The sequence below is a fragment of the Callorhinus ursinus genome, unplaced genomic scaffold, assembly GCF_003265705.2.
Source record: "Callorhinus ursinus isolate GAN/ISIS: 27379988/994484 unplaced genomic scaffold, GSC_fseal_2.0 scaffold17, whole genome shotgun sequence".
Classification (NCBI taxonomy): domain Eukaryota; kingdom Metazoa; phylum Chordata; class Mammalia; order Carnivora; family Otariidae; genus Callorhinus; species Callorhinus ursinus.
Genome location: NW_027397079.1, coordinates 7308299 through 7328265, shown reverse-complemented (window position 1 = coordinate 7328265; position 19967 = coordinate 7308299). Strand labels below are relative to the sequence as shown.

The 19967-nt window shown below is 45.9% G+C and overlaps 2 protein-coding genes across 2 annotated transcripts; one reads left to right on the top strand and one right to left on the bottom strand.

Annotated features, from left to right (window-relative positions):
- Nucleotides 1-1654: 1654 nt before the first annotated feature.
- Nucleotides 1655-5599, bottom strand: LOC112834459 (beta-defensin 105-like). Its single transcript, XM_073902223.1, has 4 exons — nt 5563-5599; nt 4964-5074; nt 4578-4619; nt 1655-1782 (listed from the first exon to the last, which is right to left on the bottom strand). The coding sequence occupies exons 1-4, from the start codon at nt 5597-5599 to the stop codon at nt 1655-1657; spliced, it is 318 nt and encodes a 105-aa protein (XP_073758324.1).
- A 3500-nt stretch (nt 5600-9099) lies between these two features.
- LOC112834474 (beta-defensin 15-like) lies at nt 9100-11001 on the top strand. Its single transcript, XM_025885904.1, has 2 exons — nt 9100-9148; nt 10850-11001. Exons 1-2 carry the CDS (start codon nt 9100-9102, stop codon nt 10999-11001), a joined length of 201 nt encoding a protein of 66 aa, XP_025741689.1.
- Nucleotides 11002-19967: the final 8966 nt, after the last annotated feature.

The window sequence follows — 19967 nt, the reverse complement described above, 5'->3', positions numbered from 1 at the left end:
GTATGACCCTGAGACATGCACATGAATCCTTCCATAAAAGAGACATCAATTAGAGTCCAGGGTGTTTTCAATTTGGGGAATCAAGGAATGTGGTGTTTGGAATGAGCAGGGAGTATCTGGTCTCGTGGTCCTCTGCAAACCATCCACAGTACTCTCGCTGTGGAGAACTGAGGAGGAGCACCCACTCGGAGAAGATCACTCACTTGTAGATTCCTACGTTGCCCCACTGCCCACTTCCCTGAGTTAATTCCTGTGAAAACGAGGGAAACACTCTCAGGTTGGCAAAGGTGATGACTCAGGTCTCTTTTGGAGGAAAGTTGATCCAATGTAAATTGATCTGACAGTAGAGCCAACCGAAAAGCCCAATCAGGCAGGCTCCAGGCATGAAAACAGCTCCCACACCAGGTAGTTTGATAGAGATGATTTAACATGGAGAGGAAGTGATGAAGTGTCGGAAAAGCTGAACATGCAAAAGGGGAGCCATGAGGCAGCCCCAGGGTTAGTCCTAGCTGGCTGGGGGAAAAGCAGGAGGCTGTGGTGTGAGCCCAAGAGCTAGGGCTAGCCGGCCGGAGCTGTGCCTGCAGGGGCAGAAAGGAGGGAGAAGCCAGGACACAGAAGCAGGGGCTTTGCTATGGGAGATGAGCCACTGATGGAGCTCCTTCTCCCACCACGCACTCGCATCGACAGGAGCCGGCTGGAAGCCAGGAGGTGTGGAGAACGTAGTTTGCAGAGAGTAGTGCCAGTACACAGAGCAGCGCAGGGGAAGGACAAGGAATATCTCTTGAGTGCGAAACGACAGACGATACAATGGTAGCTCAAATGTGAAGCAAAACACTGACAGCCACCCATGTGAAACCCGAGTGACCAAATTTGAGGAGCTGCTCGTAGGACGAATGATTTTGACCTTTATTGTGTGAAGCTACAGATTTTATTTCATAAGGCAAAAGCTATACAGTCAACCATTCATGCATAGTCCAGGCTGAGCATTTTAAATTAATCTCTGACATTTTCATTTACTGGCAAGAAGAGAAGTGCAAAGTTGGTGCCATGGACATTAACTGAGTAGGTATGAGTTGCTTTAAAAATACACCATAAGTACTAGAATCAATGACTGACTGTGTGTTGATATACCAATAAGTGATATGGATAATTTCTCGTATGCTGTAGAATTATAATTCCATTAACACAGATGTGGATGCCATCTCTGCTTATCTGTTTGGTTAAAATTATTACACAGAAATAGATACACAGCACATGACAGGGGTGAACACAACTTTTCTGGCTCCCAGGCTGTGACCTTGAAGAAATGAAAGCTTCTCCGAGTCTCCATTTCTTCAAATACAAATGGAGATAATAAAATCATTAGATGATCCTGAGTCATATGAGGAAAGTTTGGGGGAAAGATTTGAGAATTATAAGGTACTCTACAAATATGTAGTAGTAATATCCGAGTAGGTTATCAGCTACCCACTCAGATCTTGATTTTTTTAAGGATTATCTTAAAACATAAGCAAAGAAACAAAACAAAGGGAGAGAGGCGTGAGAATGATTCTGAGACTCACTCCCAGGGTAACTTGGGTAAGGCACACAACTTCGCTTGTCCTCCCTTGAATACCAAGTCCTCCTTGGAAGGCCAGGAGAGTGCTGGCCTGCTTCACCTGATCTTCCGTCGGCAACAGAAAAAGTTCATCTTGCAATTTCCAACAACCTTCTCATCCTCGGTGCACATCCTCCTGCATTTGCCCCGGCCGAGCCTGCACGGCTCACAAGCAGCAAACTCACCTAGGCCGACAAAGAGCAGCTGATACATCTTCCCAGGGAATCCCTGGCAACGGGGAGAAGGTCAAAAGCCACCAAAAAAAAAAAAAGGGGGGAGCGTTTCTATGATCATAAAGAGTGTTTTTAAAGAACCAGCCCTGATTTTTCAAAGAGCTCTACTCTCTTCAGGGTGGAGTTGGGGAAGAGTTAATGTTGAAGCAAGAGGTGGGCACCATCCCTGCTCTCCGTGCCTTGCGTGGGTCAACAGTAGGCAAGCGCAGTGGGATGAAGTGTCATGTATACGGTAGAACCATAAAAATACATACCTGATACTTCTGTGAAGGTTACAGGATGAAGGCGGGAGGGCTACCTTGTGGTTTGAAAAGGTCCTTGGAGGTAGAGGTAAGGTTAGGTTCAGTGCTGGTTTGGGCTTGGTAATGGTGGTGTGGCCTCAGTAAACTGCCTGACCTCAGCTGTCTCGTTTGTCATATGGACATTCTAGAAATACTCGTCTACACTGCAAATTTCTCTAGTGGTCAAATGGAGTAACCTATGTGAGAATATTTTGCCAAACACTGTGCCCTCCATTAATTATTTTTGTTGTTGTTACTTTAAGCAGAAGCTTTTTAATATGACTGCAAAAAATTTTTCAGGGTGGCTTTCATGGACCAGGTGGGTAGGGCCTTTGCCAGCCAAGAATCTGTTACCCGCTGGTCTGGTTCTCCAAGGGCAACATTTATGTTGTAACCCCTTATTCTCTTTCCTACTAACCACCCTCTTCTCAGGAACCTCAGAACTACACGGGAGCTCACAGGTTTCGCTTCTCTACTGCAACCTTTCACTGGGCTCCTTGACAGCCCATTTGCCAGTCCCCGCGGCTATTTCAGTCTTGATGCTTCCTGTCTCACCACCTGCTCCTCCCTCTCACATCATTGCTCAGCAACGGGCCCAGAGTTGGTCCATTCCTGGGCTGCATTCCATCCCCTTGCTGCTGGATCTCCTGAAGTTGCCCCCCTAACTTCTGAACACTCACCCAGAGACTCTTTCTGTTCATGCTAACTGCTGCTTGCATTGTGCCGAAGCTTGCTGTGGGCAGGGGGATGGCCGTGGCTGTCCAGTTGCTTCTGTGAAGTCCACCATTAGAGTCAGTCTTTGCTCTGGTAAGCCCAGGTCAGAATCACCTGACTCTTCTGCTTGATATTAGTGCACTCATCACACGTTGTGTTAAGAATTCTGACTGGCTCTGAAACAAAGTCCCTGATGATGACTTTTATTCCAACCCGCTTTGATGAGAGGTGAGGACGGGCACAAGCTAACGTTCTACTGAAGGTGCCTTTCTGCTTTGATTACACCAAAGCTCCCTGGTAACGTTTATAAGTAAAGAACCAGTGTCTTGCTTCCGCGCCATGATGGTCTAACCCTACAGCACAATTCGGTGCCTCCGAGGCATCTCCGCTCAATTGCTATGCCTCAAGCTTCTCAACTTCTCATTCCCTTCTAGCTCCTGATTTTATTATTTTCTCCTTCTGAGTTCCAACCTTCTTTCCTGCCTGGAAACTTCTGCATCAGCATCCACCTTGTTTTCCCAGCTTATGTGAGTTCTTCCTGTTTTCACCCAGACTTGATGCCCCAGCCTGTCTTACTTCCTGAGCCTTGCATTACTGAGGCAGGGAAGAATCAGCATTTGCAGCCTTGGAACCAGAAAGGATATAGAATTATGTTGTATTTCTTATCTGACCTACTCTTTGGCATGTCAGGGATCATCTCTAGATGCCCCTTTGCTGCTGAATTAGAACACGCATTCCCCTACCCATCACCCTTGGTGACCTTCTCTGGATGCATTTATATGGAGGGCTTCCCTGCAATGGGCAGAGTGATTATTTGTGATGGGATCTGCTCTTTTCAGGCCGTGGGTGGTCTGATTGTACAGTGCTGCAGTTTTATTGAGGATTTTGTATGCTACCTCTGCTTAAGGGTATTTCTGGGCATTGTTCTACCTGATTGAGAATTACAGATTTAAAACTTTGTGACTCTGGAGTCCTGAGTTGAAAGCCTAGCTTACCACTTATCACTGTATCACCTGGACAAAATGATTGAACAGCGCATCTATGTCTCAACTTCCTCATCTTCTATAAGGTGGCAGTTACAGTAGTACCCACGTCATAGGAATGTTTGCAGATTAAATGACATAATCCACATAAGGTTAAAAGACTGCCTGAATTTTTTTTTTCTCACTCCAAAATTCTGTCTAAACACTTTTAAATTCTGTTTGCAATTACCCGGGGGTGTTTCTTTTGGCTCTGTTCATAATATGCCTTCTTCCTGTAGAAGATGAGTGCACAAATAGAGATTGGGGGCTCTTCACTGTGCACAGCTCTTATATAATGGTGATGAGATTTCACTGTGTTTGATCCTTCTTAGACTAGTAGCAGAGATTGGGACACATTTTATAGGTTTTGGGACCAGATCCTGTAAGAGACAGATGAGCATGTTCTCAGAGCAGTCAAGGCTCATTGGCTGGTACAGGAGTAATCCTCTAATCTTGCTTTAGTTAACACCATGAGCTAATGAGACGAGCCACCAGGTCCAAATCTTTATGGCCAAAATTCCATTGCCGTAACACAGAGATTCTCTGTGAGATGGCAAACCCAGGTATGATGCTGGCTACAAGAGGAAGTGAAGACAGAGGCAGAAATCTGGGATTTCAGGCAACTCTATTCTCACTATCATTTCCGTCACTCCTTGTCTCTGGAAGTCAGAGGGAGCTGACAGGCCAGAGGTCCTAAAAGCAGAAATTATACACAAGGGATTCAACTTACCTCCTGGAAGTGGCTCAGAATACTCGAGTCCTGCCTGGCATCCTAGATTCAAAACGACACATTTCGAATATTAAAATCAGTGTAGGAAATAATGATGTATAAAACAGTATTCCCAGCTCCACATATCTGCTGTCGAAGGATAGCAGATCACAGAGGCTGCATCTTTATTCTATTTATGAAGGCCAGCACGCCCAGTAACCAGTAAGAGGTCTTAAAAGGGTGGGCAGGGTAGTAGTGTGCTTAGAAAATACCACTGCAGATTCAAGAAAATCCCGTTGGAAGCTCAGTGGGGAGCCGACTGTTACTCTTAGTGTCACGATGGTCCACAGAAAAGCCATCAGGCTTTATGTTCTGCCCCCTTCGCAATCCCATCCCTTTGCAATTACCTGATAGAAATTGAGCCAAAATGAAGAAAAAGGCAAAGACAAAATAAGACATCTTTCTGCTTAGGGTCGTCTCTGAGGGAAGCCTCTTCAGAGCAGAGGTTTGGGACCTCTCTGGGAGGGCAAGAGGCTCACTTATATTTGAAAGTAATGGGGAACGCTTTTGGTCAGTGAAGTGAATCAATAAAGAAAGCACATTTATATGCTCCATTTCCCAGGATCAAGGACTGAGATGATGGACAATAACCCTTGGCCTCCATAGAGCCTTGTGTCCTGGGAGCTCTGGCCAGGGTAGTGCAGGGAACATGAGGCCAAGAGCTGGAAAACCAGGAGCCACCCCAACCTCCCAATCCAGCAAGTAGGAGCCTCCTACTCCATTTCTCTCTCAGAATTTACTCTTCTCTTCCGTTGAATAAGGAGCAACCACAGTTGCTGAGAGACAACACAGTTCTTCCGCCAGCCTCTCAGGCCTGGTGTCAAGCTCTAGTGATGATGATGGGGACGTGCTTGGAACACAGGGAAGGCTTGGAAGGAGTTCTGGTGCCCTCTAAGAAGAGCCCGGGAAGCAGGCACTATTCCTTCCGGGCTCTCATTTGTACCACCTCTCAGTGTCCCCAGGAGCAAAGCGGGGAGGGGCATCGTTTCGCCAAGTGAGCTCTGAATCCCCAAGCCTGTAACAATGTCACCTAGCAGCCCGAAGCCGTAATTACCACGTCCTTCTCATTTCTCAAGAACATGGGTATCAAAATTAACAGGTGTCACTGCACCCCCAAATAAGTCCCATCCTATTGCCTATGCTTATGCAAGGCTCTGTTCTTCACGTTGGGAAGGCAAAATAGGAGCACTGAACCAGGCAGACTAAAGTCAGGTCGGTTTAGCAAGTATGTGACCTCGGGCAGGTTGCTTACGTGGTTGAACCTGTTTCTGGAATCTTAAAATGGGGATATAATAAAGGTACTACTTCATAGGATATTTTAAAAGGACTCACTGAAATGAGTATCAAGTGGCTATCAGACCCCACCCTTGGCCTGAGTGCAGATGTACCTAGCAATGGGATGGGGGTGTCTCAGGGATAACAGTGCCATGGTGTAGGCGGGCAACTCGGCAGGAGCAGACCTCTCCTGAGCCCCCAATTCAATGCCGATTCCCTCCCAGCACAGGTGTTGACCTAAGAGCTGCCCGGCCCCCACGGGTGGGAGTGGCAAGCTCACAGAAGAAACACACCTGGCTTGACTCTCTCTGCAGCGAGGCATGGTGGTCCCGCGACAACTGGCAGGAGGGGGCCATCCAGACGACGCTGAACCACACACAGATGTGCAGTGGCAATGTGGGGGTCCCCGGGCACCTGGAAGGGTCTGCAAGTGTCCTGCAAGTATCCTTGTGCCTGAGGAATTGTGACATTAAATAGCAAAGAAAAATTTCTATGACAGAGGAACTTGGTGCCTTTAATGGCACCTTTTTCCTGGTTCTTGAATACGGACCTTGCATTTTTATCCTGCACTCGGGTCAGCACATTATGTAGCTGGTCCTGACCTGGAGTGAACTTCTAGCCTTAGAAAAATACAGTGACTCTTGCAACTCTCAAATTAAAGGGTTGGGCCTTGTCATGGGGATCACAAGACCTCCCTGCTACATGAACGGGCCAAAGAGGCCCCTGTGTAGTGGTCCCTATGGTGCTCACTTCTATAGCTCTAAGCCCCCTGCTCCAGACTCAAATTCTTCCACACCTGAGGGCTTTGAGTATGGTGCAAATAAACATTTGTTTAGCCACTTAGAGCTTGCCTGCTTTGCATGCCACACAAAAGGCCCCCCAACATCTGTTAACATAGATAAGACAAAGCCCATAGCTGTAAGACTCCAAATTGCCGCCGCCTTCCTGAGGGCTGTGATCCCAAGACTCCCCACCTTGCTGCCGAGAGGTATCGTCTAGACACGTGAGCCCCTCTCTGGTGCCCCTCTCCCCTGGGAGTTCCCTTCCCCTTTAGGGTGGACGCCTCATGCTCCCATCTCTGGGAGGGCCTTCCCCCCAGGCAACCCTGCCCAGGTGCCACCTGATGACACCGCTCTTCCTTGAGCAGCCCCCAGCCCCTGGAACTCACCACACTCCAGCCCTTAGAGTTCACCCACTCGGAGGCGTCTGTCCTCTCTACAGTGAGGTGGGAACAAGCCGGCTCTTAGCCGTTGCAGTGCCCCACATGTCCCTTAGATTTAGTTGGCTCTTTGGAGCGCTCAGGCAAGATTACATGGGCCATGTCTGAATATCTGTGTCCCGGCAACATTCCTGTGGAAACCTAATCCCCACAGGGATGGTAGTTGGAGGTGAGCCTTTGGAATGTGATTAGGTGAAGGGCCTTCATGGATGGGATTGTTGCCTTATGAAAGGAACCCCAGAGAACTCCCTGTCCTTAGCCTCCAAGGGAGACTCAGCGAGAAGGCAGCCATCTGCAACCCAGAAGAGGGTCCTCACCTGCACCTGGCCACACGGGCTCTCCGTCTTGTATCTCCAGCCTCCAGAACTATGAGAAATGAATATTTCTTGTTTATGAGCCACTGCATCTGTGGTGCTTTGTGACAGCAACTCAAAGGGACTGAGACACAATCTGAGTTTAGAGGGGAAGCCACGTGAAATCCTACCACCATACGGGGTTCCCACAACCTTAGTAACGTTTGTTTGTGTCAAAGGGTCCAACTATGATTCCCTTAAGTTTGCAACCTTTGCTTCCTGATGAATCAGACCGGCCTTAAGAAGCAGAGACATATGACATACGGGATAATAAATAAGACCAGTGAGACTGTGTGTCACCGAAAATGTTTGGAAGTCGGTCTTTTCTTATGGATTTAAATCATTTTGATTGAGGATTAGAACGGAATAGAGAAAAGTTAAAAATGTGTCCCTTTTCTCAGAGTTATTTATGTATTCAATCATTTATTGATATCAGTATGGCACAAGGAAGTAAATGGATGGTCTTGTCCAGATCACATACAAAAACGGTGTTTTCAATAACACAGCAAGCATCTATTGCTTTTCGGGGGTCTATGATTATGTTAACAAACACTTCTAAGGTATTTCAACTTTTAGTAGCAGTAATAATAGGGGGCTGATGATGAGGGAGGCTCATCTCCCTAAGGTGGCATTAAAGAGAGGTATTCCACAAGAGGGAAGTGTTAAAGTGGATGATTCAAGTCTTTCTCTCCAACCACTTAGTTGATTTACTCCAGATTAGGAAAAAGAGGTAATCAAATTAGTGGGAGACTATGACATTCAGAGTATATGGATATTTTGTATATATATACATAAGTACATATGTATAATATGTGTGTGTGTGTGTGTGTGTGTGTATAGTCTTAATCAAATATCCCATAAGCTCACAACTATCGGGGGAGCTGTTTAAGGATTAAATAAGATACTGTATGTAGCACTTTTTTTTTAAGATTTATATACTTAACCTGAGAGAGAGACTGATGGGGGGCAGAGGGCAGAGGGAGAAGAGAGAAAGAGAATCCCAAGCCGACTCTCTGCTGAGCATGGAGCCCGATGCGGGGCTCAATCCCAGGACCCTGGGATCATGACCTGAGCTGAAAGTCAGGTCAGGAGCCAGACACTGGACTGACTCAGCCACCCAGGCAGCCCTGTGTAGCACGTTTAAAAGAATCAATAATAAAACATAAGCTTCAGTGGAGCAACTTGCCAAGTGTACACGGTGCACAAATGTTGGAGCTGGAATTCAGACCCCACTGACTCCATTCTGATATTATATAATTACGCTCCTTTTACATCTGAGGGAACCAAAGCTATTAAGGAGTATAGTCAAGGTTCGAAATCCAAACCGCCAGATGCCAGACCTTTCATTCCTGCCGGTGTGTCTACCTACCCCTGGTCATCAAGGCACCCTCTACTTTGTCTTCCCCTTCTTCCCCATTGTCCTTGTCGTGAACTTCCCAGCATCAGAAAAACAGTGAGCTGCAGCCTACCACCCACTGCGACGTGTGGGCTCTACTCAGCGGAGCATGGACAGGCTCTCATGTCTGACATGCCTCGTTGATCAAGATGTTCTTTGGTTTAGAGAAATGTATAAATGTGGGTGTTTGCTGCTCTTTTATCATGGACACTGTGCTGATCTTTCAAGACCCTGCGAGGCATGAGGACGTTCCTCTTTCTCTTTGTTGTTCTCTTCCTCCTGGCCCCAGGTAAAACCAACATCTTTGCAGGGAAGGTTATAGAGGTGGTGGCCCAGAGACAGGTCTGCTTCAAGCGAGCACCTGGGTGTGCTCAGGCCGGTGACCCCGCAGGGGAACATTTGCTATAGGAGGTGACTTTTGTTGAATGCCTCTTCCGCAAATCCCTTTCATTTTTCATTATTGTCTCGGGTGGGGTATCACAGGGTTGAAGAAAGAAAGATATGCCAGGAAAGATGCCCTTTGGTCCCCAGCTCTATGCTCACTGACAACAACAAAAATTGGGGGAAAAAATAGAAAAACAAGCGTAGGCATCAGTGGATCTTTTAAGAAATAATTGTGATAGAGATGGGACAGGTAAGGAAAAGAGCCAGAGAAAGGAGTGCTGGACAAGGAAAGGAATGGAGGTCAGACACTGTGTTCGTGCCAGGTCAAACGATACCCAGAAATCCAACATGCAAATTGGAAACTGAGCAAGGCTCCCTTTTCAGACCAGTCAGACAAAAGTAGTCGACACGATATGCCAACATGTAATATACAATTATCTAATAAAAGCAAGTGGAGCTGACCTATTTACGTGCCATACGCACACACACACAGAGTTCCATTAACCTCTAGATGGGTGCGTGTGATGACCCATTCAAAGCCTTGTACACACAGATGCTCTCTCCCTTTGCAGAGGCTTTCTGTTTCTGGACCATCACTGTCAATTGGATGCAATACAAGAACTCTTGTCAAGAGTGAGGTCCCATAACCAATTGTCCAGTTGACAATTGACCTTACAACACTAAGAGGGCAGTGAGAGTCCCCCGCAGTGGGAGCCACAGTTCAATGAGCTTTGAAACATTGGAGTATGTGTACTTATGAACTTAAACGCTGATGCTAGAAACGACTAGGCACACGCTGGTACCAATCCACCTGGTTTTAGTTTTACGTATGAGTGAATTAGCCTCCTTTATATGTTGACCTCAATTTCAATTTGTGTACATCGGACGCTCTCCTCCGTAACCCGGGATTAGGTAAAACTCTAATATCTGACAAGATGTGTGTCTGTCCTCAACTGGAAGGGGGCTGCTCCTAGGATTGCTACTGATAAAGTACTAAGGCCAGAGCGGGTATCCTGTGCAGAGCAGACAGGAGGGGTCTTGGAGAGCCACCCCAGCACCCCGCCCTTACCTGCTCTCCAGCACATTTGGTGAAATGTGTTAAAGAAATTTGATTGAGCCTTTCTAAACAATGTTTTTCCTTCCACACACAATAGTAAATGCTTCCCTTTCTATATATTTATCCTTGTTTATTCCAGTCTTGGACCATCTCCCCCGCCTCAGACCTGCCCTGCTCTCACCAAGGAGCACTTTGGCAGTGAGCTGGGGAGTTACCCACCCTGGAGGGGTTTTCAGAAACAAGGTGATCATTACCTCAATAGATTCTGATAAAAGAACAATAGCTTCTGCTTCTCAAAGCCCCCACACAGCCTTACCCCAAATGCCAGAAGATAAATCTCTTCGTCCTGGTCCTTAATCCACGTATGACAAAAAGATAGAAAAAAATCAAAGAGAAAATAGTTCCCTACTATCTCATCTACTGTTAAGGTGAGACACTATGGCAGCTCGTAAAGCAATCTTTACTAACCAGTTACATGACCGTACCTGGTAACTGGACATATTAGTTATGAGAAGAGAATTAATCCAGGTGGCTCCTTCCCTTGTATAGCCAGGAATGCATTTTTTGATGAGAAATGCTTCAAGCTTAACGGGAGATGCGTGAATTCTTGTCGGAAAAATGAAGAACTTGTTGCTCTCTGCCAGAAGTCTCTGAAATGCTGCCTGACACTCCAGCCATGTTGGGAGAGTAAAGATGATTAAATCTGAAGACTCTGGCTTTCCAGGGCGACATAAATGACCTAGTTTTGTCTTCTCTTGATGCTGGCCTCTTCAGTGAGAAGACACCTCAATAAAAATAAATGAATGTCTTTTATCAATTTGTCAAGTGCTTCACTTAGAATAAGGAAATGTAAATAGCTAACCTTGATGGTCCCTGCCTACTGGTTTCTTTTTCTGTAATTTTTTGGTAAGGGGATTTTCCCAAAACCATCTGATACTCCTTTTTAAAGGGGACTGGTAAAGACTACAAGTCAACAAACCTCTAGCTTGCCCTCAGGCGTCAGCCCCAACCACCTGTTGAGATAGAGGATAGATAAATGGTTGGGTAGAGAATTGAACATATATCTATACAGATAGTTACATGAATGACAAATAGATAGCAGATAAATTTACTTCTTAAGGACTCCCATGTGTCAGACACACATCTAAATTAATCATCTTGACTCCATGGCTTTAATTGGAGACAGTTAAATACTCCCTATGGATTTGTCCCCATCCATTAAGCCTGGGAATCAAATTTGCTGATGGGCAGAGGGACTGTAAGTATCTAGAGTTGACAATAGCTCCAGTAACCTGGGTCCTGGTCCCAGACTGACTTTCTATGATTTGCCAAATTACTCCCTGGCACTAAGCTTTCATATTACTTGCTTCAAGTAAGGATTGCTGGTCATGTTCCACAGGCCTAAGCTCCAGCCTTGGTTCCCTGCTGGATCAGAAATCTTGCCTTATTTCCCTCTTGATTCCTCAAGGTCAGTGTATTTAATCCTGTTGGAATCAACAATCTTTTTTAATGACATTTTTCTGTTTTGAGATAATTATAGAGTCATATACAGTTGTAAAAGATGATACAGATACATCTCTACCTTTTAATCCGGTTTTCCCAATAGCACAACCAGAGTGCAATATGACCACCAAATATTGACAGGATGCAAAACAAGTCCATCACCACAGAGCCCCCCACCAGGTTGTACATTCAGAGCCACACCCTGCTTCCTGCCTCCACCTCCACCTCCACCTCCACCTTAACTCCTGGTGCGATTAATCTGTTCTCCACTTCGACAACTTGTCCCTTCAGGAATGTCAAATAAATGGAATCATACCGACGTAACTTCTAGGAATTGGCTTTTTACTCACGATAGTTCTCTGGAGATTCTTCAAGTTTGTTTCATGTCTCAGGACATCTTTCCTCTTTGTTGTTGCGTGGTAGTCCACCGTATGGATGTACCACAGTTTAACCATTCACCTGCTGGAGGACAGCTGGGTCCTTCCCAGTTTGGTGCTATTACAAGTAAAGTTGCTGTCAACACTTATGTTTTTTGGAGGTTTTGTCTTTTTTAACAGATTTTATTTATTTATTTGAGAGAGAGGTAGCATGAGAGAGCACGAGGAGGGAGGGAGGGAGCAGCAGGTTCCCGCTGAGCAGGGACCCCGACACGGGGTTCGATCCCAGGACCCTGGGATCATGACCTGAGCCGAAGGCAGACGCTTAACCCACTGAGCCACCCAGGTGCCCCAACATTAATGTTTATAGGTTTTTGAGCAAACACAAGTTTTCATTACTCTGAGATAAGTGTCCTGATATGCAATTGCCAGGTCCAATGTTTGCGAGTTCAGTTTTTATGAGAGAATGCCTTATTCTCCAGAGTGGCTGCACCGTTTTAAGCTCCCACCAGGAATGTAAGCATGGCCTTTCTTATCCACACTGTCGCTGACGTCTGCTTGCAAAGAATTGTCACTATTTTTTTTTTTTATTTTTGCCAGTCAGGTAAGTGTGTATCAATAGCTTGTGTGTGATTTTAATTTGAATTTCTCTAAAATCTAATGGTGTCTCACACCTTGTCCTGTGCTATTTTTGCCATTTTCATATCTCCTTCAGTGAAATGTGTGTCTCATACTTATTTTGTCATTGGACTTTTTCTTGTTGGATTATTTCTGTTGAGTTTTGAGAGTCCTTGATATATTCTTGATATGGGTCATTGGTTGGAAACGTGGCTTACAAATATTTTTCCCCCAAGCTACAGCTTGTATTGTTAACCTCTTGCTAGATCTTTTGCAGAGCAATTTTTTTTTTTAAGGCTTTGTGAAGTCCAACTTATTTCTATGAATTGTGGGGTTTATTTGGGGTCAAGTCTAAGAACTTTTTGGGTAGCCCTAGATGCTTTTCTCCTATATTCTTTTCTAAAAGCTTAATCGTTTCACATTTACACTTACATCCATGAACCACCTTGAGTTAATTCTTTTAAAAGCTGTAAGATGTTCAAAGTTTTGTTGTTTCCATTTCTGTCTTTGCCTGTGAGTGTTTCATTGCTCCAGCAGTGTTTGTCCAAAAGGTTGTCTTTTCTCCGTTGGATTCCTGTTGCTCTTTCGCCAAACACTGGCTTGTAGGATTTGACTCAACTGATTTGAAAACTTATGTCCAAACAAACTCCTGCCTGAAGTGTTTATGGCAACTTTGATCATAATCACCCCAAACTAGAAGCATCCAAGATGTCCATTAATAGGTGAGTTGGTAACACATTGTGCTTCATCCAACTAATGGAATATTATTGAGGAATAAAAAGAGATAAGCTATCAAGTCGCAAAAAGACACAGAGGAATCTTAAATGCATATTCCCATGTGAAAGAAACCAGTCTGAAAAGGTTAGATACTGTATGATTCCAGTTATAAGGCATTCTGGAAAGGGAAAAACTAGGGATCATAAAAAGAAGTGATTTTTGCCGTGGTTGCCAAGGGTTGGCCAGGGGTAAAAACAGGGAATGTGTTAGGATGGAATATCAAACTATTCTGCATAATGCTAGGCCTTTGTTAAACCCTGAAAACTTTGCAGTACAAAGAGTGAACCGGTACACTGTGCAAATTAGCAGAGTTATTTTAGGAAGTCAGGGCTACCCCAGGATGGAATGCAGAATGTGACAAAACTATCTAACCGTGTCATACATGTGTAAAACAACTTCACTGAAGGTGGGGGTGTTGGTGACGCTGGCCTAGGTGACTTTGGCAGTGAGTGCTATCTCTCGGTCTACAGACAAAAGAAACTGTACCAAATCACCACACTCTAGTGGATGATGTATTTCTTCAGTAACATAAACTTAACAATTCAGATCTTACGATATACATATAGACGAAATTGAAGAATTAAGTACACGACTGGCAGAAATGGGAGCCAGGGTTAGAGAGGGAGTTTATAGATAAGCAAGGGAAAGGTAGAATGACCCACGTGGGGATGGATGAGAGGTGAAGACGTGGCTTTGATACAGATGGTAACATATACGAATATTTATTGATATGTGTGTGGATGTGCGTTATTAAATAAACATGCATTTCCTTGTTCTGTTGGCTGAGAGGTCCTAGAAGCAAGGACATTCCAGCAACTATGAGCACACCTGGGACTCACATATTGGTTTGTAATTCCATTAACCAATAAGAGGAGCCAGGGATCCTTGGAGAAGTGGCCGATTCTAGGACTGGAGCAGAAAATGTACAAGATAAACCCAGAGGAACTGCTAGTGGCAGAACATATGGAAGAACTTCAAACAAACAAACAAACAAACAAACAATAGCAAGGGTATGCCAGAGGAACACAAAAACTGAATTAATTTGAGCAAAAAAAAAAAAAAGTAAGTAGTGTTGGCTCATAACCCAGAGTATAAAATAAATGTCCATGATCATGCCTCCACCATACTGACAGAAACCCGTCTTGTCCCGGCTGGTGTCCCTGCAATGTGACCTTCACCAGTGTTCCCTAGGTTCTCCCATTCAGCTGAGTGAGGAAGCTGGATGGGCTGCTGTATGGGATGTGCCTTTCCCCCAGGTAAAAAGCTCTAGTAAAATCATTTTCCTGGGAGCGTAAGTTCTTGTTGTGGAAAACTCTGGACACATTTCACACAATTACTTCCCCTTTTCCTTGCCAGAGCCATTGGGAGTTCCTTCTTGGCTCTTCACCATGGGAACCTCATGAGTTTCCTGGAGTTAAAACCCGGGAAGGAATGGGCGCCTTAGCCCGTGGTCTTCGGTAGATTGGCTCAGGCTTGTCCTCACTCAGCCTCTGGTAATGTGTCAAAATTACCAAAGCGTTCCTAACCAGTTTACGGTTCCAGAGTCGTCTTCTCCATTTAGCACATCTCGGCTGTGACTCTCCAAATTTGGGAGCAGTGGTTTGCCCTGTGACCTCAATTCCCTGAGAGGGCTAAGAAAAATCATTGACCTTCAGTCTGTTCAGAGTTGTCCTTATTTAAAGGTAGGAGTGGTGACTTCCAGGTTTTGTACCTATAGCAGCTGACACCAAAGTCTCTGAGCTCGGCATAGGGGCCACCCTGCAGCCTGGACGCCCCGTCCCCAGAGTTCTCTTGAGATCCTTCCCCGAATCTGGTGCTTGCCAAGCGTAGGAGGCACCTGTCTGTAGGAGCATCTCAAACACAGTTCTTGCAGGGGGGCTCTTTGGATCCGCCGTCCGCCTCTCCTTCACCTGGACCGTGCTTCCAGCACTGCTGTGAGATGTTACCAGCTGCATGCCTGAGGGGCCGTAGCTTTATACAGCTCCTGGGAGCTGCAGAGATCCCTCCCTGGACTGTGAGTAGCTAAACTCACATCCCCCACTTACCTCTCTAGGCCAGGGGCCAAGTGAGCAGGGGGGTATCTCCTTTCCTCTGTTCTGTTCTGCCCTCCCCTGCTCATGTCGTTTCTGCTTCATCTGCGTCCACCCTATCGCACCATGCTCTCCACAGGTGCTTGGTTATCAAGCACATGTGGGGCATCGGGTCCTGGGCGAACGTATAATAGTGAGTGGAACATAACACTGTCTCCCACTTGAGGAACTTAGAATTCAATCGGGAAGTTACTAAAAACATATGTAACTACGACTTGGGAAAGATGTGATGCAAGAACCAAAAAAAAAAAAAAAAAATTGCACACGGTGGACAGCAGTTCCAGGCACTTCCAGGGAGACATTCCCCAGTATCGTGACACTGAGGTCAGGGAGGTCATTCATGAGCGAAGGAGAGATGTGTTCTAGGCGAGGAAGCAGGGCAAGGGAAAGCATCAAGAGTCAAGAGCATCAGGCCCTGAAGGGAGACCAACGCTGCCCCCGCCCCGGGGAGGCTGAGGCCCGGGGTCCCACACCAGGTAGAAGGGGATCTGGGCTCAGCACCGCAGCTTTGAAACGCATGGTAAGGGGTTGAGTTGGATTCAACCAAAAAGTATTAGCAAACTGTTGTAGGGATTTTGAGAGGAGGTGTGATGAGCGCCAACTAATTTTTTTTGATTTTGGTTTTGTTTTGTTTTGTCTTAGTCATGCTGGAAGAGAATTGGATGGTGGAGTCTATCAGCTAGGAACGCAGAGGGAAGGGGTGGTTAGGAAAACCACCGCAGTGGGCCTGTTTCGCCAGTGCGTTCGTTCAGTCACTCTCCCCAAAAACCACTGCTAAAGTCCCGCCTCCCCATCCTTGGGACACAATTAATCACACTGACTTATTCTGTTATTTAGCGAGAAGTGAATTTGACACAGACAAGATATGTGGTTATGGGACTGCCCACTGCCGGAGGAATTGTAAAGCAGAGGAATTCCAAATTGGAGTATGCCCCAATGTCTATCCGTGCTGTTTGAAAAAGCGAACCCACTGAATCCCGTGACACACTGACGCCCAGGGCTGCCTGGTCCCCAGAGCCGCTGATGGCTGGACCTCGGAGCCTTCCCTTCCTGAGGCCTCACAGCTAGAACATCCCCAGCGGCAGCCACTAGTCCGATTACTGAGACTGCGCTGAGCACCTTCACTCAGCGCAGAGCCAATGTAGGAGCCCCAAGATGGCCTTCTGTGGTGGGGAGAAGGGAGGAAAGCAATATGGGTTACGTGAGAGTTTCAACACCTTAACAGCCAAGCCAAAAACTACATCTCATCGGCCACAAGCCTAAGAGAACATCTTTTTTTTTTTTTTTTTTTTGGTCTGAATTGTATCAGTTGATCCTGATAGCATTCGTTTTCTGATCAGAAGTTTTGCTCTGCAGTTATATATGCCTTTTGTTCATTAAAATGGGGAAATAAATCAATATGAAGTGCAATTCGTTTGGCATACACTATAATTCAAAGCACAGACTTCCGGGGGGCAAAGCAGAAGAGATGCTATGCGATGTCCCAGGGCCGACCCACATGGATGTCCGTCGATGGTCACGTCCAGCAGACGGAGCACAGAGCGGCTCCGTGAAGAGTCACGGAGATCTCCTGAGATTTGGTGAAGAAAGCCAAGTCACAAAGCCTTTGACCTGCCATTCTTTTCCAAACTTTCTTTCGGGGTGACCAAATAATTTGTGGGGAAAAGCTTCTCTCTATCAAAGTAGCCCAGCTAATAGGTGACAAAGAATGACAACCTCAGGAGAATATCACTATTTTCCAACACCTCGGGACATAATGATCTAGCCCCACTCAAATAAACAGGAACCACCACCTGAGCTCACCTGCCTCCAGGTAGATGGATTACAAAGCCACCCAAGAGCTTTTAAGCTGCTACATTTTTACCAAAACGGTGAACTGAACCTTCCTGTAACTCTCACCCAGCCTTAGCATGTGGTCAATCTCATTTCATTCCTTGATGAACTCCCTCTCCTGGATTATTTCCAAAAGTACTCCACATGCCATTATCACCTCATCTGAAAATACATGGAACATATAATTCAGAGAAAATGACTCTGAATTATATATATGACATATATATATATATATATATATATATATATATATATATATATATAAAACCACAGTGCTATGACCATACCTAGAAAAAAATCAAAACAAATCCCTTATTATAATCAAATAGTCGATCAGTGTTCGAATGATCCTGGTTGTTTCATAAGTGCTTTTGTCAGAACTGGTTTCATAGACTCAGGGTCCTAAAAGGTCCATCCATACACCGAGTTTGATCGTCTGCCTCTGAGGCCTCTTTTGTGGGTGGTATCGCACACTTGCTGTTCCACCCGCAAAATACTGTGTTGAAAATCCAATGCAAGTGTGAGACTTTGATTTCACTACAGCGGTTACAGGGGAGAGGGGAGCCTGTGAAGCAGCCCCCCGAGGAGGCAACAGCCCAGATGCCAGGATACGGAACTTGCTTTAGGACAACCTAACATCGATTTTAAGTTGTGTCTTGTCCTACGTTGGTGTCCCCCTTCACGATTCTCACATTGTATATTTTACAAGGTACTCTCACATGCATAATCTCTTTTGATCCTCACAATAAGCTTGTGAGACAAGAGGCATCACCCTGACCTTTTTTAGGTGTGGGAATGAAGGTGCAGAGGCGAGTGCCTTTCCCAGTAGGTCGGGCTGTTAGGCAGGACCAGGCATCACCCCCACACTTTGGGTTCAAATCTGAGGCAGCAAGGCATGGTGTGCTAGAATCCCAGACCCTCAGGATGGTTTCTACCTTGATCCTGATTCCTAGAAATAAATATAAACACAACTGTAGGCACAGCTTTTGGACTAGAATATAAAAGTAACATGGCTTACAGGGGTGGGGATAAGAACATCTTTATTTGGAGTTAGGGTCTCTGCAACTCCCTCCCGCCTTGACCATCTGTTTTTTCCCAGCATCCAATTGTCAGCATCTGGTGGTCTTAGTGATTAGCAACCCTTGTCAAGGACCCATTGCCTCCCATCTCTACCAGCATCTCCGATTCCGTCTTTGAATTGAAGATTTCCTAATGCCTAGAAATCAAGAATGATCTTATGCTGGCACCTCCTTGCTCCACAATATTGAATTTGCTCCCAGACCTGGTGGAGAGGCTACAGCGTGATGACCCTGGGGCCCTGGGCACACCTGTTGGTGGCTCCAAACCTTCTCTACTTCACTGTTGCTTCCTGGATGCCCAAGCCCCTGCTGGGGCCACTGCTGCCCTCTTCATCCGTTTCCACCTCCCTCCAGGTAGAATATTTTCATTTACACAAATGATCTTAGACATTTTCTTTGGACCAAACTGTGCCTGCAAATGAGACACATGTGACAAGCACTACCCTTCCCAACACGTCTGAGGCCATATTGAATTTTAGACGGTTATAACACTCTTGAACCAAAGCCCACATTTCTCTGGTTGCATCCCGGACAGACTGCCTAGGGTATGCGTGCCTGAGATAATGCAGTGACATAAAACTCAACCCTGCAAGAAGAAGAAGAAGATGGAGGGCGCCTGGGTGGCTCAGTCGTTAAGCGCCTGCCTTCGGCTCAGGTCATGATCCCAGGGTCCTGGGATCGAGCCCCGCATCGGGCTCCCTGCTCGGCGGGAAGCCTGCTTCTCCCTCTCCCTCTGCCTGCCGCTCTGCCTACTTATGCTCTCTCTCTCTCTCTGCTCTCGCTTTCTCTGTGTCAAATAAATAAATATAATTTTTAAAAAGAAGAAGAAGAAAAAGACAAGGAGGAGGAGGAAGGAGAAGAAACTTTTGCTTAGTTATTACCAGAAGAGAAAACTCTGCATCAATTACAGGTATTTTTTTTAAGCATCATTGATTTGGACCCAAGGGCAGCAATAGCCAGGCATCTGAGAGGAACATGAAGGGAGTCAGATTAATTAAAATCAAAAAGGGAGGATTAAAAGGAGATGAAAGAGAAGCAGAGGAGGTTGCGAAACAGGGGGAGAGGTTAGCGGGGAGAAAGAACCGAAATGACATCTGGAGTGACTCTGGAACTTCAGGAAATGACAGTTGCGTGAGTCGGGTCGTCCCCGACATGTTCGATGTCTTCCTGCATGATATTTTACACCAAAATATATGCACCCAGAGGACAGTACAGAAATGCTCTGGCGGCCCGCCTTAGGTCGCCATGTCAGCACCTAGCAGCGGTCCAACAAGCACTTGAGGGAACGGTGCTTTTTTGGTTAATGATGCCTGTTTTGCACCCTCTCTTCCCTGTTTCTGCTCCTCTTCCCTTGCCCTGTCATTTCTTATTCACCAAACCCACCCGGGGC